Raw genomic sequence first — 26,259 nt, 5'->3', positions numbered from 1 at the left:
AGTCTTCAGAGAATTAATTTATGCTTGAAACAAGAAAAGTATCTGCCAGTGGGGTCTTAATTCAAAGGGAAAACAAGATTGTTTCTGACCCCACTGACAGTTATTTCTTCTTGTTTTAAGCATAAACTCACAGAATTTTAATCACTTTCTTCAGAAAACAAGACTTGATATCTTAAATTAATTTGTAAGTGAATGTATCTTGTTTTTTATATTTGTACTGTAAAACAAGAAAAAAAACACTAAAAAAATAATTTTACATATTGTTTGAGCAACAGAAATATTCTCATAGTCTAAACCAGTGTGTTATTGTTTCAGGATGGTATAAAGGTTATGTGATCAAGAACAAAGAGAGAAAGGTAAGTAAACGGGTGTTTATTCCTGAATATCTGACCTGGAGTTCCTCGTGTTTGCTAATTTACTTTGTTCCATTTTTAGGAGCATTTCCTGCAAGCTTTATAGTGTTAAAGGAAGTCACCATCGAAAAGAGAGGGTGAGTATGTCCTTCTGTTCATCTGTCCGTCCATCCATCCGTCCATCCTCTGACCCTCTGTCTGTCTGCTCCTGTAGAGATGAGGAGATCATAACATCTGCGGAGATGCCGCTGGTGAAGGAGGTGACCACCACACTGAGAGAATGGGGCAGCATCTGGAAACAGCTCTATGTGGTGAGACGCTTAGATGTGGGTGGGATACTGTACTACACTTAAAAATAAAGGTTCTTTATGGATATCAGTGGTTCCGTGAAAAACCTTTAACATCTATAGAATCGTGCCTTTCCACATAAGGTTCTTTACACTGAGAAGTAAATGGTTCTTTTATGAGCTGCTCACTGAAAGGTTCTTTGGGGAACCAACAAATGGATAAAACCTCCTTTTGGATCCTTTATTGTTAAGAGTGTGGTGATATTATATTTGTAGTATGCATACTGTACTCAGTATGGGAGTTTTCTGTATTGTGTGACCTGACATAATGTGCAGTGTAAAGCACATTTGAAGCACATTACAGTACGCGGCATACTATGTCCCACAAAGTGACCTTCCATTCTCAGTGTGATATGAAGTGACAACAGCATTGACTTTTAAAGTCAAAATGAAATCAGAAGTAACAAAGTTTACTTCCTTGTCTATTTTTAGAAAACTTCCTGCTGTTCTAAAAATATAAATTAAGTGTAACAATACCAATAATAATAACTCAGCAATTAGCATATATTTATGCTGCACATAAATTTAAATCAAATGTTAATTCATGTCCCAGTCACAATTCATGCCCCAGTCACATTTTCTTGGTTAAATAAACATTATTAATACACTATCAGAAAAAAAAATAAAAAATTAAAAAACAATTCTACTTTATATTTTTACATTAATAATGTAATCAATGTTCAATTTATTAAAGCAAAGTATGAATCTCATCACTAAGGCAGTAACACTTTAAGCTGTATATTTTATTTGTGAACTTATGTTCAGCTATTCTTTTTAATAGTTAACTTTTAATTAATTTTTCGGGTCATCAGTCATCAAAGCTCAGTTAATATTGGTCACAGACAAGGAGATTTACTTTGAATTTCAGCGAGCTCATTACTCACTAAAAACTTCCAGGGATCAGTTATATCTAAGTGTGTGAGTTATTGACTTACTTTTTTAAATTATTCTTCCCATTAATGCCATTATATTGTTTATTCAGACTGATTCACAAAATAATTTATTCGTTGGTTGAATAACCGTGGAAATTAAATCATTACAATTAATATGCCTAACTTACAATGTTTTTAATATATTGTGATCACATTAAATACAGTTCCCGTCATATTAAAAACATTTCATGTCCTGACACCCATTATATGGTACTTGCCTAAAAAGACGGGTTTATGATGTGTGTTGTTAACAGATTATACTCATAATATGTTACTTAGGCTACAGCCTTACCCTTACCTTCCTTCTTCCCCCCTTCTGTATTTTCAACAAATCTCACCCTGCTTATATAATATATCTTTTTTTTTTTTTTTTTTTTTTACTGTTTAGTATTACTTTATGTTCTGTAATATCTGTCACCAAATAAGTTTCTATATAATTTGTTGCAAAAAAGAAATATATTTCCTCTTTAGCTGACCTCAAAAAAAAAAAAAAAAAAAAAAAAAACGTAATACATCCAAATAAATTAAAGTAAATGGGCTGTGAATGACTTTTCATCTGATTACCGACAAATGTTAAAACATTTTTAAACAAAATTAAATTACAAATTAAATTAAATTAAATAATTCAAATATAATGTATTTATTTCATACATGATACCTGGACGTCATGTAGAATTATACAAACTGTGGTATGAAGTCATGTGATGATATCACATAACGCTGGATGTGTCGATTAAGTCAAACATGCAAAATTATAAGTCCATTAAATTTGCACAACCTGAACTTCTGACCAATCAGTGATTGTCTTTGTTTCCATCAGTCCAGTAAGAAGGAGCGTTTCAGTCAGGTGCAGCGGCTCATGTGGGATCTGATGGAGTGGCGTTCACAGCTCCTGTCCGGGACACTGCCGAGTGACGAGTTTAAGGAGCTCAAACAGAAAGTCACCTCAAAGATCGACTATGGAAATAAGTACGTATTTCATGTGTCGATTCCACTTGTGTACCTGTCTGTGTGCATTTTTGACCATGGTAATATGAACCATGCATACATTCATATCCTATATCATAATATTTGAATGTAATCATACAGTCATACTATGGTATTATCATCTGATACCATCATTGTACCATTGTACAAACACACAACTGATAAAGCATAGAATAATATGATCCACTCGGCTGGTGTAATTCCTCTTCAGAGCTTCAGTAATTTGCTCTAGGCTGTTGTTAATGGATTAGTTAATTGGCATTTGTTCATTATCATTAAGGAATTAATTAACAAACCTGAAGGGGATAAAAATGCCTTTCTGCCACCTGAATGTTAATGAATTAATATGAGGGAAAAAAACTCCCAAACCACTTGTCATGGATTCCCATGGATGGCGTTTCTTGCTCTGTTTTCACATGACTACAAGTTAATCATTGTTTTCTCAAGATAATGTTATAAATCCAATATTGGTGTCCTCAGTGCAAACAGCTGGGAAAGAAAATGTGTGTTAGTATATTGACTTTTTATTTTTTAAAAGATAGACCTCCCTAACTTAAAGCACTTTTGATATATATTTTTTTATTGTACAGTAGTTGTATTTTCTTGTGCTGTTTTTTGTAATTAATTTATTTTTTCTTCTTTTATTACTGACTGTTTATCTGAATTAAATTAGCTTGAGAACTTTAGATAGGCTAGCATTAATTTTTGCTGTGATATCAAATTAATAATTAATTAATCAAGCATTGTGAAATTTCTAAAATTATCTAACATTTTTGACACCATAACAACCTAATTTACAGCAGAAATGACTTTAAGTGTGATCACACAAGCATAGTGACATTATACAAGCATTTGATACAAATACAAATGTTTGAATATTTTGAATATAATATTTCAGGGTTATGATTGTTAACTAAACACTAAAACATTTTGTTTATACAAATAATATACAGAAATAATATACAGATGAAGAGCATACAACTAAGTGAAATATAGATGAAAAACTGAAATGCATTTAAAATAAAGCACTAAAATTACTCACTGAAAATAAATCCAAACTATAGTTAAACTAAGACTGGAATAAAAATATATAAGGAATATATATATATATATATATATATATATATATATATATATATATATATATATTTGTGTGTGTGTGTGTGTGTGTGTGTGTGTGTGTGTGTGTGTGTATATGTATATATGTATGTATATATATATATATATATATATATATATATATATATATATATATATATATATATACAATAAAAAAATAAAGCCAATTAAATATTCAACAAAAAACTATGCTAAAATAACAGAATAATATGTAGTAATTCATTATACTGACAGATTACTTCTTGATCATGTGAAAACAGCAAAAAACATGTGTGAATCTGTTAGCTGTGGGCTTTTGCTGGGATGTTGCTTTCTGTGATGTGCAAGAATGAGTCTTAATGAAATGCAGGAAGTCACGCCTGAGGTGCATCATGGGACTCACGCTTCTTCAGTAGAGCTCCGTGCAAGAGCACATCTGTCAGATCGTTTCAAGGATCTGTGTGTGTGCACTGAATTCTCATGTGAATCATGTGTGTGTGCGAGTACAAACACTCAAACTGCAGTTAAATTAACCGTTATTCTGCCTCCAGGATCCTGGAGCTGGATGTGGTGGTGCGGGATGCCGATGGGAATATCTTGGACCCTGAGCGAGCGAGTGTTATCAGCCTCTTCCGAGCACACGAGGACGCTACGGCCAAGATCACAGAGCGCATTAAAGAAGAACAGGTTTTCATTTCACTTTCATTTAAAGGTTTGCAGATGAAACCACAAGGAACTTCTCTCATTTTCAGGAATCAGAGAGCGATTTTGTAGTTTTAATGAGACACTTTTAGATGTTCAGGATGACTGAACAAATGAAATCAATGAACTCCCACAGCTTCACCTTCCTTCAGTCTGGTTCTGCTGTGAATTCACACTGAATATCCTCCTGTAACCCCACTGCAGTAACTTAATGGCCTTACCTGAGGTGGATCAAACTAAACTGAACTTCATTTAAATAATTCATTAGCCAGAACCCTCATCAAAACTGCCCAATAATGCCATAGCAACCACCCAGACACCCTAGCAACCACTCAGCAATACCTTCACAACCACCCAAACACCCTAGCAACTGCATAATAATTCCCTAGCAACTACACAGACATCCTAGAAACCACCTAACAATTAATTTGTAACCACCAAGACACCCTACCAACTCCACAATATGCCTAGCAACCACTTAGCAACACCTTCATGATTAACTAGACACATAACATTGGATAATAGTGTCTTGGCAACCATCCAAAACATCCTAGTGACAACCAGGACACTAGAAACTGCATTATTATTCCCTAACAACCACCTAGAAACCGTAGCAGCAATCATATAATAATGTTCTAGCAACCACCCAGACATCCTAGCAATCACGCTGCAATGCTTTCACAACCACCCAGAAACCCTACCAATTGCATAATAATGTCTTAGCAACCATGCAGAACACCCTAGCGATCATCCAGACACTTTTGAAATCACATAATTATGGCTTAGCAACCACCCAGACTCCCTACCAACTTCATAACATGCCCTAGAAACCACTTCGTAACACCTTCACAAGTACCTTTATACCCTAGTGACCTCACAAACCACAAACCCCTGGCAACCACATAGCAACACATCCACAACTGCCCAGACACCCAACAGCTGCATAAGCCAGATCATCCTAGTGACTACAATGACACCCAAGCTACCACATATTTATTCCCTAGCAACCACCCAGAAACCCTAGAAACCACTTGGCTACACCTTGGCAACCCTCAAGAAAATGCTAGCCATCACCCAGACTCCCTAGTAACTGCATAATATACCACAGCATCCACCCAGACACTTTAGAAACCACTTGGTAACACCTTGGCAACCACTCAGAACACCTTAACAATTACCTACACTGCCCAGCAACAACCTAGACATCATAGAAACCACTTGGCAACATCTTGGCAACCATCCAGAACACCCTAGCAATCACCCAGACTCCTTAGCAACTGCATATTATACCTCCGCAACCACCCAGACACCTTAGAAACCACTTGGCAACAAATTGACAACCATCCAGAACACCTTAACAATCACCCACACTCCCCAGCAACCACCTAGACATCCTAGAAACCACTTGGCAACACGTTGGTAACCATCCAGAACACCCTAGAAATCACACAGACTTCCTAGCAACTGCGTATTATACCACAGCAACCACCCAGACACCTTAGAAACCACTTGACAACATCTTGACAACCATCCTGAACACCCTAGCAATTACCCACACTCCCCAGCAACAACCTAGACATCATAGAAACCACTTGGCAACACCTTGGCAACCATCCAGAACACCCTAGCAATCACCCAGACTCCCTAGCAACTGCATATTATAACTCCGCAACCACCCAGACACCTTAGAAACCACTTGGCAACAAATTGACAACCATCCAGAACACCTTAACAATCACCCACACTCCCCAGCAACCACCTAGACATCCTAGAAACACTTGGCAACATCTTGGCAACCATCCAGAACACCCTAGCAATCACCCAGACTCCTTAGCAACTGCATATTATACCACAGCAACACCTTAGAAACCACTTGACAACACCTTGACAACCCTCCAGAACACCCTAGCAATCACCCAGACTCCTTAGCAACTGCATATTATACCACAGCAACACCTTAGAAACCACTTGACAACACCTTGACAACCCTCCAGAACACCTTAACAATCACCCACACTCCCCAGCAACCACCTAGACATCCTAGAAACCACTTGGTTTGGTAACCATCCAGAACACCCTAGCAATCACCCAGACTCCCTAGCAACTGCATAATATACCACAGCAACCACCCAGACACCTTAGAAACCACTTGGCAACATCTTGACAACCCCCAGAACACCCTAGCAATCACCCAGACTCCCTAGTAACTGCATAATATACCACAGCAACAATCCAGACACCTTTAAAAAACACTTGGCAACACCTTGGCAACCATCCAGGGCACCTTAACAATTACCCACACTCCCCAGCAACCACCTAGACATCCTAGAAACCACTTGGCAACACCTTGACAGCCATCCGGAATACCCTACCAATCACCCAGACACCCTAGCAACTGCATATTATACCACAGCAACCACCCAGACACCTTATAGACCACTTGGCAACACTTTGGCACCTACTACCTGCATAATTTATCACAGCAGCCACCCAGACACATTAGAAACTACTTGACAACACCTTGGTTACCATCCAGAACACCCTAGCAATCACCCAGACTCCCTAGCAACTGCATAAAATACCAGAGCAACCACCCAGTCACCCTAGAAACCACTTGGCAACACTTTGGCACCTATTAATATGTACGACCATAATGTACCACAGCAAACACTCAGAATAGCCTAGCAACTGCATAATAATGCCATAGGAACCACCCTGATTCCCTCTTAACCTCTAAGCAATGCCTTAGCAACACATTAGCAACCCAGCAAGTGCTAAATAAGACTCTAGTACGGTGGTTGTGAGTTTTTCACGTTAATACCAGTCAGGTTTATTTCGGTCAATTTAAACTCTGTTTAACATCAGCTCCTGTCTCTTCTGCTCTGCTCTGTGTAGTCCAACGTTCAGCTGGATCATTCTGGCGTATCCGCACGGATCCAGTCTTCTCCCACACACAGCTTGTATGTCTTTGTGCGTAACTTTGTGTGTCGTATCGGCGAGGATTCTGAGCTCTTCATGTCTCTGTACGACCCCATCAAGCAGACCAACATCAGGTGCGTCTCACTGACACACTCTTTAATGATCAGTCTAGAGGAGTTTGTCATTATTACACACACTGTATCTCTGTCTCTCTGCAGTGAGAATTATTTGGTCCGATGGGGAGATAAAGGTTTGCCAAAGGACATTGAGATGCTCAACAGTCTGAAAGTGGTCTTTACAGTAAGTCACTTACATATTTCACTTGGGAGTCTGTCTTGGGTAGCAACTTTGGAAGCCAGTTTCTGCTACATAAGGAAAAAAATAGGTGAATCATATCTGTGAGATTGAAAAGCTGTGAAAGTGAATCTTAATAGCAGCAGCACGAAAAGCAAAATTCAGACGCAATGTTTGAAATATTAGCAGCAGTCTGCATGGCAATCCAATTATTATTGTTGCTCATACAGCAACAGCAGCAGAAAGTACTTAGTTGCATGAAATTTCAGTGATAAGATAACGCTTGGTAGTGAACTTTTTAGATGAATTAGGCATTTTATTACTTTGCTATTCAATTCAACAGGGTTTATAGAACTTAATTAGTAAGCATTAATTAGTTTTGTTTGTTTATTTAATAAAGAGGCAGTAGCAATTCTAGGTACTTTTGTGCAGCAGTATGCATAGCTATTCAGATTGCAGTGTTAGCAAATTTTATAGCATGTGTAGCAAACTCAGTGTTGCAATGCAATGTTGAGTCATCTATCAGCCTTCAGTGTGATTCCTGTTTGTTAATGACACACATGCGCGTTTCTACCTACAGTTGGTAAGTGTGAGCTACTGGCTCAGGCACACATAGTTATTTAGGTCATTAGTTAAATAAACCTAAGGGTACAGCACCCAGGTTTACATTGCTAAGCCACTAGTTAATTTATCTGGGATTCATTAGCCCAGAAGCACATGTAACTCAGGTCACTAGTTATCTGGTCAGCTGATCAGGTACACACAGCATAGTTCACTAGCGTTAAGCCATTCGGGTAAGCCGGCCCAGGCTCACATAAATAGCAAACACACAGTCTCACGGCTCTCTGGAGCAGCAGCAGTACATATGCACTGGCAGCAGCAAGTTCCTACAGCAATAACCAACAGGAGCAGCAATTCAGCAGCAGCGTAGCAGATCTATTCCACCAAGACCAAATACATTAACATTGTCATACCCATCACCATGCTAAAATCTTTCGAGAGTTGTCATGATTGAAATACTTTTAAAATATAATCATTTCAACTTTTTCTCGTAATTATGATTTTTAAATTCATAATTATGACCTTTTATGTCAGAAATTTAACGTTATCATAATCTCTCATAATTATGACATTGTTGTACTTTTATTTGTTGTCATATTGTAATTTTGTAATCTCATAATTACATATTTTTTGTTAACAATTCTTATAATTATGACTTATATCATAAATTAGACTTTATTTCATAATCATAACTTTAATTTCAATTTTGACTTTTTCTCTCATAATTATGACTGTCATAAGTTTGACTGTTTTGTGATAAATTATAGTTATACAATTAATTCTTTCCCTGCCAGCATTTATGAAAAAGGTTGCTGGTTACCGCCAGCGATTTTTATTATTTTTCACTAAAATTTGATGGCCTACAGTATATTTTGCTGTATGAATATTTGAATATGCAATACGCCAAAATAAAGATCAAAGCCTCTACTTTTAAACAAAAAAATCTGTTTTATTCTAGCTTAAAGCATTCTTTTGAATATACACTTGAATATAGGTAGGTTTCATAAAAATTTATTATTTTGAGCAAAATGGTGAGAAAATCACATTTTATTTTTAAAAACTACATCTGGATAATATTCAGTACAATTATGAAAGCATAAATCCAGTAATTTGCTTCCATCAACACCTCCAAAGCTTGCTCAGCCATATACCACTTCCTGGATCATCATTTTACTTCATAACATTATGTAGTTTTCATTTATATGCTATCTATTGCTGATGATCACATTATTTATCATATGCATCTGTTTACATAAGATATTGTTTTTCCGTCCTGTTCAAGTGTGTTTTTTGTTCGGGAGGTTTTGTAGTCATTCATAAGATGTGTAATAGCACCCCCGAGTGTATAACAGTGAAAACACGGAGAGCCATAAAAACTCGTGATTGGTGGTGGAGCGTTGTCTTCTAAATGGTGTGTAATTGTGAATGGTGGGAGAGGAGTTAGAGACGTTTTGTCTCATAATAACTTTTTTTTTTTATAACTGTGATATACTGTTATAAATTAGACATAGCTTGACTTTTTTATAATTGACCTTTTATTATCACAATTTCTACTTTTCTCATAATTATGATTTTTATATCTCATAACTGATTTTGTCCTGTCATCTATTAGACGTTTTATCATGACTTTTTATCTCATAATTTTGAGACTTTTTTTTCTCAGTTATGAATTTTTATGTTGTAAATATGACTTTGTCATATCTATGAAATTTTATCTAATAATTGTTATTTTGTCTTATTTTCGTACTGTAATTTGACTACTATCTCATAATCATGATTTATCAAAGCATGAGATTTAATGACTTTTTGTGGTGATAAGAGATTGTTTGATGTCCTAAGGATTGAAAGACTCTTTCTCTCTCTCTCTCTCTCTTTCTCTCTTTCTCACTTTTTTTCTCTCTAAAGGATCTAGGGAATAAAGACCTTGGCAGAGAGAAGATCTATCTGATCTGTCAGATTGTGCGTGTGGGCCGTATGGATCTGAAAGATACTAATCATAAGAAATGCACGATGGGTCTGCGGAGGCCGTTTGGTGTTGCTGGTAAATATCAGGGTGAATGTTCTCATTTGATCTGCATGTAGAATACAGGTACACAGCTGATATATCTGTGCCTATTGGCAGTGATGGACATCAGCGACATCATCAAAGGAAAGACAGAATGTGACGAAGAGAAGCAATATTTCATTCCATTTCATCCGTAAGTCTTTCCTCTCCTTGTGTTTTGTTCATCCATGTATCTTAAAGAAATAGTTAAAATATATATATATATATATATATATAGTGAGAGAGAGAGGGAGGGAGAGAGGGAGAGAGGGAGAGGAAGAGAGAATGTTTAGAAATGTAAACTGATATTTCCTACTGACACACAACAGCAAAAGATAGAAATAATTGACTTTAAACCATTTTTTAGCTGGTGAAAATAGTGTTCTAATAATTTTGGCCACCATGTTCAAGAGTCCCTTGTCCTGAGCAGTTCAACTGCCTGCTGTTCTTCAGAAAAATCCTCCAGCTCCTGCACATTCTTTGGTTTTCCAGCATCTTCTGCATATTTGAACCCTTTCCAAAAGTGACTGTATGATTTTGAGATACATATTTTTACACTGAGGACAACTGACACACTCATACATAACTATTACAAAAGGCGAAAACATTTACTGATGCTCAAGAAGGCAACACAATGCATTTAAAGCCAGGGGATGTAAACTTTTGAACAGGATGATGATGTGTAAATTCTTCTCATTTTATTTAACGATCATATTTTTTCATTTAGTACTGGACTTCAGAAGCTACATAAATACTTACATGTTTCCCAGAAAACAAAATAAGTACAATTTACCCTGATCATCTTATTTAAAAAGTTTACACCCACGTCTCTTAATGCATTGCAAATCAAGAAATGTGCAGGAGCTGGAGGATTTTTCTGAAGAACAGCAGGCAGTTGCAGTTTTCATGATCTCTCTTATTTTGTTTCAATTATTAACTTTTTATACATTCTGCAAGGGGTATGTAAACTTATGAGCACTGTGTGTGTGTGTATATATATATATATATATATATATATATGTGTGTGTGTGTGTGTGTGTGTGTGTGTGTGTGTGTGTGTGTGTGTGTGTAAAAAATGTAAATAGAAAAAATCTTTATTTAATATGTAACCATTAAATAAGTGTATAATATTTGTTCATGTTATTATTGAAAGTAATTATTTTATACTATGTTTTCGTGTGTGTGTTTGTAGGGTAATAGCTGAGAATGACTTTCTTCACACCCTCCTTAACAAAGTGACGACGTCGCGAGGTGACAGCGGAGGTCAAGGTATGTCTCAGTGCTGTTATCTGTGCACAAATGACAGCACAGCATCACCACTCCCTCCGCTAATGCTTTAATACTCACTGGACCTATAATCCCGTCTGCCCACACTCACACACAGAGACACAATAGATTGAGTGATGAGAGCGGATGAGCTTTACGACTGTCATTAAAACAGACATTAGAGAATGAGACGAGGGGAAAAGGATGAACAAAAACAGTTAAACCTTAATTGATGTTATTTTACCTCATTCATCCACCATAAGCACCTGGTATAAATCATACGCTTTCTCTAAAGAATATTTCGAAATCACTGTAGCAGTTTTACTATAGAAAGATTTCATATGTTTCTGTCATGATCATGATAGTGAAACTAATATAAAACATTAAACACCATGTCAGGTCTGTGGGTCACCATGAAAGCTCTAGTGGGCGACATCGTCCAGATCCGAAAAGAATATCCCCACCTGGTGGACCGGAGCACCGTGGTTGCGCGAAAACTGGGTTTTCCTGAGATCATCATGCCGGGTGACATCCGTAACGACATCTACCTCACGCTGCACTCCGGAGACTTTGACAAGTACAACAAAACCACACAGAAGAACGTGGAGGTCATTATGCTGGTGTGTGACGAGGAGGGGAAGGTCGTGCCGGTGAGTGTGACCACTGACCGTGAGGTCAAAGGTCAGCCTGTTCTGATTGTAGAGGGGTTTTCTGTGTTGATTGACAGCTGTCTTGTATTATTGTGCAGAACTCAATCTGTCTGGGAGCTGGAGATCGGCCTGTAAACGAATATAGATCTGTCATTTACTACCAGATCAAACAACCTCGCTGGATGGAAACTTTTAAGGTAAGAAGTGAGTGAGACATTGAGCTTAATACCAATCAGCCATCTTTGCATTGCAGGTCTGGTACAAAAGCATTTATATGTATATATATATATATATATATATATATATATATATATATATATATATATATATATATATATATGAAAAGTGCTAGTAGGTGGCAGCAAGTGTTAATTAATGAACAAAGGCAAGTGACCATTGTCTTTATGAATAACTGAATCATTCATTGAATCATTAACTCACCAGATTCATCTTCACTCTGTGTTGTGTCAGTTTTCGGGCAAACTCTTTAAGAGCTGGTGCAATGGACCAAACTGAAATATTTTCTTCCAACATATTACATGTTTTTTATCCATCTATTATACATTTATGGAGTCAGGTGATTTGGAGGGGAGCAATTAGACCACAAACATGCATTTTGAAAGCAGATCAATTTGATGCCAAGTTCAAAGTTAATTTCTCAAGCATAAATCCTCTTGCATTCAGCCCGGTTTTCAGTCTGTATGTAGTAATGTTTTTCTCCGGCCTGTAGGTGGCGATCCCTCTTGAGGAGATGCCCAGAATCCATCTGCGCTTCATGTTCCGTCATCGATCCTCACAGGAGTGTAAGTTTAGCAGCTTTAGTGTGTCCTGCAATCATGAAGTACAGTTTTTTAAAATATGAGAAGACACCAGTGAAAATAATGTGACATCAAGTCATAATTTTAAAATGGCATAAACTGGTTAGCATGTCCCAATACCTCTGAACTGTCTTGCCACATATTCAAAAGTATATACTTTATGGTCAGCAGTTTTGCAGTGCATACTAAAGTAGATGCATGCAAACTAGGATTCTGGCCCAATATCAAAAAAAAAAAAAAAAAAAAAAAAATTGGATCCAGAGTTCGCCGATTGAAAAACAACACATTTGTAGAAATTCTAGAAATGAGGTTTGAGTCATCATCAGTGTTTTTATTTTAGGTTAGCTGTTGAATTATACCATGCATTAAAAGCCACAGGACTCTAATTTAGATTCTGAATATCCAATCTGTCATACTACCAACTGAATGGTTCTGGAAATTCATTTAGATATGAACAAATGTGTAATTTGTGTTATGCAGCGAAGGACAAGAGTGAAAGGAACTTTGCGATGGCGTTTGTGCGTCTAATGAAGGAAGACGGGACCGTTCTGAGAGATGGCATACATGAGCTCACCGTCTTTAAGGTCAGAAACACATACTGTACATACACAATTAAGCCAAAAATGGGTGGAAATTGATTTAGTAATATTTTTACGTTTTTTTTTTTTAAGTTAAAAAGATGCAGTAAGGAGATTAATAAATTTAATGTCTGTGAGTTAGAATGAAAGACAGAGAAGCCTCATTTAGCATTTACAACTGTCATACAATCATAAGTCATTTACACATTGAAATCTTAAAGGTACAGGTACAGGTTTTACACTCTTTATGATTTTGCATGACTTGTTAGTCTTCTAAGACCTTGCATGGGAACCCTGATTTTTCAATAAAAATGAAAAATGAAATTTTTAAGCTCATTGTCTGTTTTGTAGCGCTATAAATTTTAATATAATTTGCCCAAGTGTTTAATGTAGCTAGAAATCATTTTTTTAAGGTTTCATTTGTTTTTTTTTTTTCTATTTTTTTAGTTTTGGAATTTTATACTGTTGTTGTTATTATTATTTTTTTCTGGAGAGGAGATATGAATTTTGAGCTGTTGTTGTTGTTATTATTGTTGTTATTGTTGTTTTTTTAGGGAATAGATTTAATTTTAGTGCAACAGCAAAATGTATTACCAAAAATTCTGTCAGAATTAAGTTACAAACTACCTGAAGTGTTTATTCTTAAAAAAATAAACAATGTCTGTCAGTGGGGTAGAAAACATATTTTTTTTCCCTTTTTAATTCTTTAAACCAGTTTAAGTCTTTTGTGCCACATTGACATATTTTTTCTTGTTTCATGCATATTTTTGATTTTTTTTTAATCAAACAAGACTTAATATTTTAAGTCATTTTGTTTCTCAAGTAATTTAATTTTGATGTAAGAATATTTAGATATTTGTATCAGAAAATGAGACAAAAATCAAATCAGTGTAGACTTAACAGTACATGTACAGTAAGTAAACCTTCGTCTGATAATATGGTGGACGACAGGTAAACTAATCGGTAAATCCACACATTCTCAAACAGATATGGACTGCATGTGTTTTCCTTCTTTCTGCAGGGTGACAGTAAGCGCATGGAGGAAGTCAGCTCGTATCTGTCCCTGCCGTCCGAGCGCAGTCACTCTGACAGCCACAAGGCGGCGACGCTGATGCGCAGCTCCAGCAGTGTGGGCGGCCTGTCCGTCAGCTCCAGAGACACACTGACCATCGCAACACTCGTCTGCTCCACCAAACTCACGCAGAATGGTGTGTGTGCCGGGGGAACGGGAATAAAGAGTCTTGTTGCTTTTATAGTCAAAAGAAACAACATTCACAGTCCATTTCACTTCTGTAATGCGATGAATTTCCAAGTGAGAAAGGGTATTCAGAGAGGAACCACATGTAGGCCGACATTTTATACATCAGGTGGTGAAAATTGTTTCTTCGTGACAGGAGCTTGAAAAATAAGAGGTCTTGATGACATCAGTTGAAAAGGAAAGTCATTTCAGAAGGAAAGCAGGTTATTACATTCTGATGAAAGATAAGTGAGTGAGTGACGTGACATACAGTCAAGTACGTATGGTGACCCATACTCAGAATGCATTACAACAATTTTTAGCATAACGTGCACAGACTCACAATGAGAACAGCAATGTGTTGTTGTTAAGAAAGTAAATGTAGTCAGTTTGAATATTAATATATTAACCCTCTAAAGCCTGACATATGAAGTATCTTGAAAAATCAATGTAAAAAAAAAAAGCATGTTTTTTGTTGAGTATCATATTTGAGAAATCAGGCTTTTATGGCTCATATAGTCTAATAGTGAGAATATGGAGGGGAAAAAGCAACTCAGTTTTATTCAGAGACCCAAACTGAGAAAAATCTGCAATTTGCTGCAGATGCTGATATTTATATGAACAAAAAGTATGAAATTCTGATTGTAATGTATATCAACGAGTTCTTTATAACAGTATATGCAGATACTTGCATATAATGATATAATTTTCAATTGTCACTCTATATCACCTATAATATGTCTTAGTAAGATTAAATTTAAACGCTTATTTTAATAGTCAAAACATGTAATACAGTGGAATACAATGATGACTGAGCGATGTGAAATTTGATGTTATTGTAATGTCTGATGATCATATTTGATACTCACTGATTTATCTAAAAAATCATGTCTGGATAATCAAGTAAAGCTTAGTCGCTCCAGACCATTAAGTGTTCATCTTGAAATATCAAAGTTATTCTTATGTTTACTTTATAAAATTCAGTAAAGTGAAGCATGGGCTGAAGGAGGACATTTCTGCAATTATACTAATAGGTTTTACTTGCTAAAAAGTCTAAACTATCGATCAGATGACAGAAAGCATGGAGTAGAGTGTGTGCAACAGGTTTAACAGCAAAGTTTTGATCATGATGATCATTTAGAGGCCTTAGAAATGTATGTATCAAACATATACAGTACAGTAAAGATACAGTAGGTTTAAATCTAATTATTTCAATTGTTTATGTATATGTGTGTGTGTTTGCTATTGTTAAATGACTTTTATCTCGAAGCCTCTTTAAGGACACACACACAGACGCAGGTGTGGTGTAACAGCTGTTCTTGAGAAAGCCCGTTAATCACGCTAATGAATCTTCCGGAAACATCCATCACAATGCAACCCTAATGAACCCCCATCCATACACCTGGAAATATTCACTGCTGAACGTGAATTAACAGATTAATGAATGCATGGTAATTAAGAGTCAGTTGAGGACGCACTGTCTCTGTCTCTCTGTCTCTCAGTGGGTTTATTGGGTCTGCTGAAGTGGAGAACTCGTCCTGAGATGCTGAAACAAAACCTACAGGAGCTCAAACTCATTGACGGAGAGGAGGTGGTGAAGGTGGGTTGCACTGAAATTACACATGAGCATCTGTAGTTCAATATGCACTTTTGTTTACATGTGTATGTGTGTGTATGTGTGTGTGTGTGTGTGTGTGTTTGTGTATGTTTGTTTTTGTGTAGTTTGTGCGGGATTTTTTGGATTATGTTTTAAAATTTATGGTCTGATGACTATGATATTTTGGTTTTTGACGCTTTGGTAAGCAACAACATCCATACACACATTTCTACAGTCTTAAAAATAAAGGTTCCAAATGGTTGTTTTCGCTGAAATGCCCCAGGTGAACCATTTTTGGTTCCTTAAAGAACCTTTAGTGTGAAGAACTTTTAAAAAATCTAAAGAACCTTTTGTGGCGTGGAAAAATATAATTACCTAATTCCAAAGGCTTCAAGAAATTAATGTTTGTCTTGCACTTAATTTACATGACTTTTCCAGTAATTTGTGATTGCAGGGTAATTTTGCAATTCATCCGCGGATTTATACCATGCTTCTGGTTGAGAATCAATTTTATTAACAATTTCTCTTTTTCAGATCTATATTATCGGTCTGATTGCTGACAGAAAGTTTCAGCATTTCAACACTGTGTTGGAGGCCTATATCAAACAACACTTCAGTGCCACCCTGGCTTACAAGTAGGTCAAATACTTTTCATTGTGCTTCTCAACACTAGATGGCAGTATGTTTGTGTGTGTGAGTCTCAAATACTCAAATCAACAGAAACAGGAGTGAATTAAAGGACTCAGGTTACATCATAGTGACATAATTTGGCCTGTTGCTAGTTGTCCTAGTTGATTTGTGTGTGCAGTCTTTTCTCTGTCTAGATTTTGTAGTTTAGGTTATTTAGAGAACACACACACAAACTCTCTCTCGTTCTGTGTGCTGTAGGAAGCTGATGTCCGTGCTGAAGACGTATCTAGACGTGTCCAGTCGAGGGGAGGCTTGTGAACCCATCCTAAGGACGCTCAAAGCCCTCGAGTACATCTTCAAGTTCATCGTCCGCTCCCGAATGCTCTACTCTCAGTAAGTTTGTGTGATTGATTATGAAATCAAGAAATTAGAATCACCAAATGAGGTGCACAGACCCCTGAAAACTAAAATATGAAAAACTGCCTGAAAAAGTAACACAATGAAGACCATAAGAAAGAGATGTTTTATCATGTGACCTATGCGTCAATCATTTGATTGGTCAGTTTTCTCATGGACTGCTCGTTGCTCATGTTGGTTGTGTTCAGAATACTTGCATACTGCAGAATATGCAGTATGTAGTATATAACAAGAAAATTTCAAACAGTTGTATACCACCAAATGTTTGGGGTTGTAAGATGTTTACATCTACTGTATGTATTAAGCATTTATACTTTTTAACTTAAAAAAGAGCACCAACAAAGTGTCTTTTGCTCACCAAGGCTATGTTTATTTGATCAAAAATACAGTAAAATTGTGAAATATTATTACAGTTCAAAATTACTGTAATGTAAAGCTGAATTTTCAGCATCATTACTCCAGTCTTCAGTCTCAAATGATCCTTCAAAAATCATTCTAATGTGCTGAATTGATGCTAAAGAAACATTACTTATTATTATCATCAATGTTGCAAACAGTTCTATCATGACAACTCTTGAAGATTTTAGCATGGGGATGAATATGACAATGTTAATGTATTTGGTCTTGGTGGAATTATTATTGTAATTATAATTATTGTAATTATTGTATAATAAAGTGCCCCTGTCGAGGGCAGCCAGTAGCGAGTTTGAATAAGGTAAATCAGTAAATAAAGTAAATCAGTTTGAATAAGGAAAGCGATAACTTTGCCTAAGTATCCTTTCAAATGTTAAAGTTGCCACAGGGATTGTGATATCTATGTGCTGCCCCCCTGCCCTAACCCACCCCCTGGAAATAACTTCAGGCTCAGGTTTTTTTTTTTTTTGCTTTAACCCCTGATTTTATTATTGATTATGCATTTTTATTTGCATTTTTACTTCTATTATGTGTAACATTTTCTGACTGTTCAATCAAAAGAGCCAATTATAACTGATATTTTAGTTGCTGATACTCTAATGCACTAAATAGTGGAATACACTTTATTTTTAATGCAAAATATTTCTTTTTTTTTTCTTTTGAATTTGGCTTAAAATATGAACTGTGCATGTTCTCAAAACCACAAAAAACAATATGAAAGAACTGTTCTGAGTAGTACGCTAGCACTCTTTTCTGAGCATTGCCGGAGTCTGTGACAGTTCATTCATCTGAACGTGGGCTGAAAACAAAACAAAACACAAGGAAATAAGCGCCTAGCTGCTTTGGGCTGAGATTCAAGCGGAAGTTTTTAAGGTGGAGCAGTCATTTTTTTAGGGTTTTTGATGGGGTCACATGTCCTCCGGCCGCCTGCAGCACGTTCTGTTAGCACAGTTTTGTCGAGGAATGTAACAGTAGTGCCTGACGGTCATTAAGGGCCTGTGTCTGTATGTGATTTATGACTCTGCCTGTGGGGCCCCTGGATGCAGTCATCGAGCGGCACTGCAGAAACACAGACTGTAGCTGATGCTCATTCACACTGCCAGTGCTGTTCCTCTGACAGTTTCATACTCAAGTACTGTATGTAAACACACACACACACACACACACAACATTGGCAAAGTATGCATCCCCTTTCTTACTTAAATTAAATTTTACTGAGATTGTACTCACCCTCAGGCCTTCCAAGATGTACAGATGAGCTTTTTCTTCAACAGATTTGGAGAAATGTAGCATTACAACACTTGCTCAGCAATGGATCCAGTTGCTCACCAATGCAGTGAATGGGTGCCATCAGAACGAGAGTCCAAAAAGCTGATAAAAAAATTACAATAATCAACAAGTAATCCACACAACTTTGGAACGTCACCCATTCACTGCAGAGGATCCACTGCCAAGCAAGTGATGGAATTGTCTATATCTTGAATGGCCTGAGGGTGAGTACATTTCAGCAAACTTATATTTTTGGGTGAACTATTCCTTCAAAGTGTGTAGCTGATATAATCACATCAGCTGTTTAACTAACTTAAACTAACTTGCTCAGCAAGATTCTCTTCAGTTTGTTGCTCTGCTGTCAAGTCAGTAGAGCTGACGGAGAAAACTGACTGTTGAAGCACAGTAGTAATTTACTCTAAAGCTCAGTATAGTGTCTTTTGTATATTTCTGCTGTGTTTGGAATGTTTTGGCATGTTTTTCAATGCATCTACATTCCAAAATGTGATGCTAGATGCATCTGCCGTTCCCAAACTGTGTGTGTGTGTTGTACAGTGTGTTCAGTCATCAAGTCTGTGTAGCAGCTGATTGCATCATTAATTTGCCTAATAGTCATTGATGCCAAAACAGCTGCTAAAGGAATCTTAATGAGTGTGTGTGTGTGTGGTTGCACTAATGACCAACAAGAGAGAGACAGATCAGTCTTACTGCAAACAGCATATGATCACTATAAACGCTTTAATTACACACCACATATTTATTTTTAGATTTTATTTTGTGCAAATATTTTTATAGATAACTTATTATATTTTATATAATTATAAAAATACATTTAAATTATATTTAAATGCTATTTTCTATATTTATTTTTAAAATGTGGCTTAAAATATGATTTTTTTCTTTCTTTCTTTCTTTCTTTCTTTTCTTTCTTTCTTTCTTTCTTTCTTTCTTTCTTTCTTTCTTTCTTTCTTTCTTACTTTTTTCTTTCTCATATAAATCATATTAACTATCATATTAACTAGTCTTTTTATTGCAGTATGCCAATGCATACAGTACTAACATCTCTAAAAATGCAGAGTTTAGTATGCAGTATGTACCATTTCAAACAGTTGTATACTAACTAAATTGTCAAATGTACTTATTGCATTTAATCCACCAAGTGGTATCCAGTTATGATATCAGAAATAAATTGTTATTTTGTGTTTTTTAATTTAATAATTTAACAAACTTCTGTCAGTCTGATCAAATTAATGAGTTAAGTAAGAAATTGTATTGTTTAAGACAAATCTAGCACATTGCATTGTGTTGCATTGTGTGTTGCATATTTGTTTTTAAATTAGAATGTTTACATTTATATTTAAATAATGCAAACATAAAAATGAAATTTCTTTTTTTTTTTCTTGTAAATTTGGCCTAAACTTCTAAGCCAAAGGCTTTGACTTCTTTTTATCGTTCTTTTTCTTTCGCTCTCACTCATATTAACCAGTCTGTTTACTGCAGTACACTGATGCATACTAACATCTGTAGAAATGCAGCCCCATCACGGCCGGATCATTTTTCAGTGTTTATTAGTCCGACGGCTCTCAGCAGGAGTGTTTTTGCTCTGGATTCAGTCCCGGCAGGAGGCGCTTCGCTCTGATAATGGAGTTTGATGGAAAGCGTCACTGCTCTGCGCTTTTAAAATAACTCTCTAAAACATCCAGATTAAACCACAGACGTTATATTCCCAGAGAGAAGAGACCATGTGGGTGTGAAAACGCTGGTTCGTGGCACGCTCTGGAAATTTAATAAATCCTTTATATTAAATAGCTGAAAAGAAAAAATGGATGGGAAAATTACCTCAAATTGATAATGAAATATTTATTTAGCTTCAATTTGGGGAGATTTTCTGTCCTTTAGGATGATTTTAAATGCTTAAAAACCAAATGCTTCATAACAGTCATTCTAGTTCTGAAGCAATTATTATTGTCTTTTTTTGCTCTTCTGCTTTAATGATTATTTGAATACGTGTTGAAAGGTTAAGTCAGGTAGATTATTAAATTAGCTCTGTTTTAGGAATCAAAATGTTCATTAAATACATTTTCTAAATCAAACTGATGCAGGGTTTCTCAAACTGGGGTTTGTGAGTTGAGGAAAAGCTAACAATTAAATCAAACAAATTAAAAATCAATAAATAAAATGAAATGTCAGATTTGGTTATTTGCATGTCATGTGACAGTTAACTGACATCAGATAAGTGTAATTTTAGTAATATTTAAAGGCTATTATAGTATTTAATAATACTTTGAATAAGATTTTTCTTTTATATTTTCAGTTTTCATTTTAATGTTACATTTTTATTGTATTTTGTTATTCTTATTAGTTTTAAATATCACTATTTAAGTTTAATTTATTATTGTTATTATTATTTATTTATTATTATTTTTTTTTAGTTGTAGTGTTTTTTTTGTTGTTGTTGTTGGTTTGTAATTTTAGTGCTTCAACTTAAAATTATTTCAGTTAGTTGCCAAGTCAACTTTTCTAATTTTCATTTAGTTTGTTTATCATCTAATATTTATATTTTAATTCCTGTCAGTTTTACTTCAATTAACAAAACTTTAAAAATAGTTGAAGTTGTAGTTAAAGATAATAACCCTACATCAGGGAACTGAACATGAAAATGTGTTGTTAAATTATTGAAATATTAACTTAAAATCTTACAGATGCTATTACTAAATATTTTATGTTACAGGGATTGGCTTGCAGTAGTAGATGTAGTGATGACGAGGGTTAATATCTGGTGTGTTTCACACTGCTGGAATGTTGTGTTGACCAATCAGCATCTAGAAGCAGAAGTGTCCATATTATAAATAGAATTTTGTTGTGTGTTTTCTGGTTTCTTCAGGGTTTTTCATCTTCTCACGTTTTTTGTGTAATGTTTGTGTTTTATCACTTTGAGTGGTTGTTCTTATTCTCTAATGCCTCTCATTTCATACCCATCATCAGGATTAACACACTGTGTGTGCGAGTGTGAGTGTGTGTTTAGCTTTGGGCAACATTAAAATCCTTACGGCAGTTTTCTGGTGTGTGTGTGTGTGTGTTGTGTTTTATGAATATATAATGTTTTCTTGTTGTTCATTTGTGTTCATAACTGATATTAAAGTAATTTTGTTAAGGTTGAAGGGTAGGTTTACTAATGAAATGAAATGAAATGCACATCTCAGAGTCAGTATGTGCATCATATATGCTGTCTGTGTGTGTTTATGGTATTATGCATCATATCAGAAAAGATATGTAGTCTTATTAATGCATGACTCAAATGACTTTTTTCGGTGATGTTTCTTCATGCATTATCATGTGGGAATGCCAGTTGTATTTTTTTTGACAAACAAAAAGCTTTTTCAATTTGATTAATAACATTTTTATTTATTACATTTTCAAAAAACTTTTGGCTGTTACATCAAAGCACATTGTTCTCAAAACTAAAACAATACTATTTATATTTTTAAAACATTTACATGCTTTATATAAAAAAAATATATTTTCAGTTCTAACTTTATTTATTTATCCATTTATTTATTTTTTTTTTTTTTTTATATTACTATTTGGGATTAATTTATTTTTATTTCAGTGGGTTAAGCACAAGCAGCTTGTGATCTCAAAACTAAAATAGCACCGCAACATAACCAGCAATTCACAACTAATCAGATTTGATGTTTATATTGCATACAGACCTGACTTTTAAGTGATTCTGTTGAGGTTGAAGTGTGTCCGTTTGCATGCATATGCGTTTCTGGGTAGGTTTATTGATTCTAGGAAATGTAAATCTATTTGTCTTGATGACAGTATATATGCGTCTTTGTTTTGTGAGTGAGTGTGTGTTTATTGTAGTGTGTGTTATTGTGTGAGGTCAGAGGTGGCGTATTAACTGTGGCTCTCATGTGGATTAGAGGAACAATGCTTCAGTAATCACGTCTGTTCTTCAGCGGTACCGCGGTAAATACTGTCGTGTGTTACAGCATAATCTCCACCCTCAGAAACCCCACCGACTATAACATCTGTGCTGAGTTACTCCTGACAGACCGACAGAGAGAGAGACACACAACTGACCTGATAGACAGAGACGGGAGAAAACACCACTGAAGAAGTGCAGAGAGGCTGAGAGAGATGAATCTTTAGACTGTCTAAAACGTGATTGAGGTTTCAGTCAAAGTCACTGTCATGATCCTCAGCGTCTGATACCTGAAAGCCTTTCCATTCTCTTTAGAGTAGAACAATGTCATAAGTGACCCACAAACTAACTGGATTCATCACCGTCTTTATTGTCCTGACCAGATGCTTCGCAATAAAGCCTAAAGCAGTGAAATCTGTTTTCCATGTCATTCACCGTTCATACATTTAATCACTGAAGGGTGTAGTGACTTTTGTGCTGCCTTTGCAAAAACAGGTCACAAGTGGGATGGGTTGGCATTCGAATTTGACCCAAAGTGAATGCTAAAATGAACTAACCACTAAAAATTATGTGTTTGAATAGAAATTATAGCCGTGCTTTTTGCATCAAATGATATGTTTCTTCATGCATTCTGCTAAATGACTAAATATAAATGTAAATGCATTATCGTGTGAATTTTGACAAGCAAATGGAAATTTTTTATATGGTATTAATATTTTTTTAAAACCTTTTTGAATTAATGCCATTATTATTTTTTAACGAAAAACTTTTAACTTATTTCTGCTACTTGCTAAAGAAACATTTTTTATTTAGTTTCACTTAAATAAAATAAATATAACTAAAATTGATAAAAAAAAAGATAAAAAAGCAAAAACTGATAAAAATTACTAAACACACACAACTAAATAACCCAGTCTTTTACTAAAATTAAAATGAAAAGTCTTAATAAGTCAAAGTATTCAAAGTATTAATAAAAGCTCTAATAGCATCTCATTGATACTAAAATGACACTGTTGAGAACAAGCTGTTTTGATGCTATTTAAATGCATAAAAAATTTTAATTACTCAATAAATTAAAAAATGTTATAAAAACAAACAGAGGAAATTAAAGTGGCTGGAATGTGAAGCATCATATTAGTGTATATAATAAAATGATGTGTATTTTTAAGAGATACGTCTAGTTTAAATTTATAAGTACATGCATTTGTGTGGCAACTCCTGCACTGGTTTACAAGTGTCCTTTTTGGGAAATATTTTGACTGGATGAAACAATGTATACATCACTTACAGTACATGCTTTTATGGTGAAACCACATCTTTTTCATGTCAACTCATTTATTTTGAAATAAATCATCTTGTGTGAAACGGACCTGAAGTCCTAGTGGAAAAGGGGTATAACAGTGTATAAGTGTGCGAATGTGTGATGATGGATGTGTGAAATGTATTGCACTGCTTACAGGTGTTCTTTCTTTCTCTCTCGTCAGACTGTATGAAGGGAAGGAACAGGCCGAGTTTGAGGAATCTCTCAAAAGTTTATTTGAGTCGATCAATAACCTGATGAAAAGTGACTACACCACTACACTGCTGCAGCAGGTATGAATAGTTTAATTCAGTTTATGAAATATATAGCTGTGTATATAAAGTATGTAGCTATATAGCTGATAGTACAAAGGAGTCACATGATACAATAAGTGTCACGAATTAGCTGTTGATGAATGACGTAGAAATAGTGCAGAATCTGAAATAATTAATTTTACATCATAGATTTTCATTGTTTTAGATTTAAAATATTTCAAAATAGTATTTCATTTTTACAATATTTATAGTTTTCAAATTGTATATAATTTATGGTATACATGTATTTATACATTTATATTATTTATTACAATTATGTATTTGTGTGTGTGTGTGTGCGTGTGTATTTGTGCGTTTATGCATATGTGCATATATTTACACATTTATGAACACGCTTGAATTTTATAGCTGTATGTATATATAATCATATAAAAATTTGAATTATATAATAAAAATATATCTAAAATTATTTATAAATTTACATATATTTTATATATTATATAAAAAATATATTTTTAATAGGTGTGTGTGTATATTAAATGTTTTATTAAATAATATTCAAATATATTATATAAGATATTTTTGTATGATAAAATATTTTATATATGTGTGTGTGTATATATATTACATTTACATTTATGCATTTAGCAGACGCTTTATCCAAAGTGACTTACAGTGCATTTAGGCTAACATTTTTTACCAAACGTGTTCCCTGGGAATCGAACCCACAACCTTTTTGCGCTGCTAACACAATGCTCTTATTTTATTTCATTTATGATTTTTAAAAATCCTTTATTTATATTATTATATTTATAAAGAATATAAAATTTGATATAAATGTGTGTGTATATTGTAGGTGGCCGCTCTGAATACTTGCCCACAGTCCTGCAAGATGTGGAAAATGTGTTCAATGCTAAACTCCTCAGGTGAGTCTCATAGCAGCCTAAGATCTCTAGAAAACACCTGATTGGTCTGGGCTGAACTGATGTACAACAGTGCTTGAAGACACTTTAAATGACCCCATCAGTTTGTGATGTCAGAAATCAGTCACCACAAACACACAGACTCTCCTTCACTCTGAAGCTGATGGTCCTTAATGCACTTGTCCTCTTACATTTACCTGATCTACTTGGACGCTAATGCTGTTATAACTGTAATGTGACTTTAACTAGTTTAGCTGCTCATGCGCTTAACTGAGGCAGATGTCTGATGTCTCGACTTGAGTTTTTAATGAGTTTGAGAAACAGTGGAATGAGTTTCTCTCATATGGATAGTTTAATTTGAGTGTTTTTATCTAGTTAGAGCCGGGAGTGTGTGTTTAGCTTCAAGTGGGGTCTAATTCATCACTGCACACAAAACACAGGCGATTCTTGCGACTCCGAGAGGGTCGATATGATACAGTAGTTTCTCACAGACCCCGGCGGCGTTCAGACTCGATCGATAAAACACAGGTCACTTTCTCTGCCCACAGCAGCCTCAGCATATATTTATGGATTCATTTCTGCTATTTTTATCTTTTATTCAAGATTATGGATAAAGATCTTCTACAGAAATACAGTATAAACTGACATGTACTGTTGTGCAAAAACTGATTAGATGACTAAATATCACATAATGAGACATTAAGTGCATGAACTTCT

The 26,259-nt window shown here is 35.2% G+C and overlaps 1 protein-coding gene across 1 annotated transcript in view; it reads left to right on the top strand.

The window, feature by feature from the left end:
• Positions 1-26,259, top strand: part of LOC109069606 (dedicator of cytokinesis protein 2-like) — a 98,911-nt gene that overhangs the window by 3,365 nt on the left and 69,287 nt on the right. The window contains 22 exon segments of the mRNA XM_042737720.1: positions 316-356; positions 435-490; positions 568-664; positions 2,453-2,601; positions 4,269-4,404; positions 7,315-7,472; positions 7,557-7,638; positions 10,099-10,234; positions 10,316-10,391; positions 11,430-11,506; positions 11,903-12,153; positions 12,252-12,350; positions 12,884-12,956; positions 13,452-13,555; positions 14,571-14,757; positions 16,289-16,386; positions 16,509-16,546; positions 16,548-16,584; positions 16,918-17,018; positions 17,272-17,406; positions 24,529-24,656; positions 25,476-25,545. Coding sequence (XP_042593654.1) covers positions 316-356; positions 435-490; positions 568-664; positions 2,453-2,601; positions 4,269-4,404; positions 7,315-7,472; positions 7,557-7,638; positions 10,099-10,234; positions 10,316-10,391; positions 11,430-11,506; positions 11,903-12,153; positions 12,252-12,350; positions 12,884-12,956; positions 13,452-13,555; positions 14,571-14,757; positions 16,289-16,386; positions 16,509-16,546; positions 16,548-16,584; positions 16,918-17,018; positions 17,272-17,406; positions 24,529-24,656; positions 25,476-25,545 — 2,329 coding nt within the window.

The sequence above is a fragment of the Cyprinus carpio genome, chromosome B14 (genome assembly GCF_018340385.1).
Source record: "Cyprinus carpio isolate SPL01 chromosome B14, ASM1834038v1, whole genome shotgun sequence".
Taxonomy (NCBI): Eukaryota; Metazoa; Chordata; class Actinopteri; order Cypriniformes; family Cyprinidae; genus Cyprinus; species Cyprinus carpio.
This window is presented reverse-complemented; position numbering and strand designations above follow the sequence as displayed.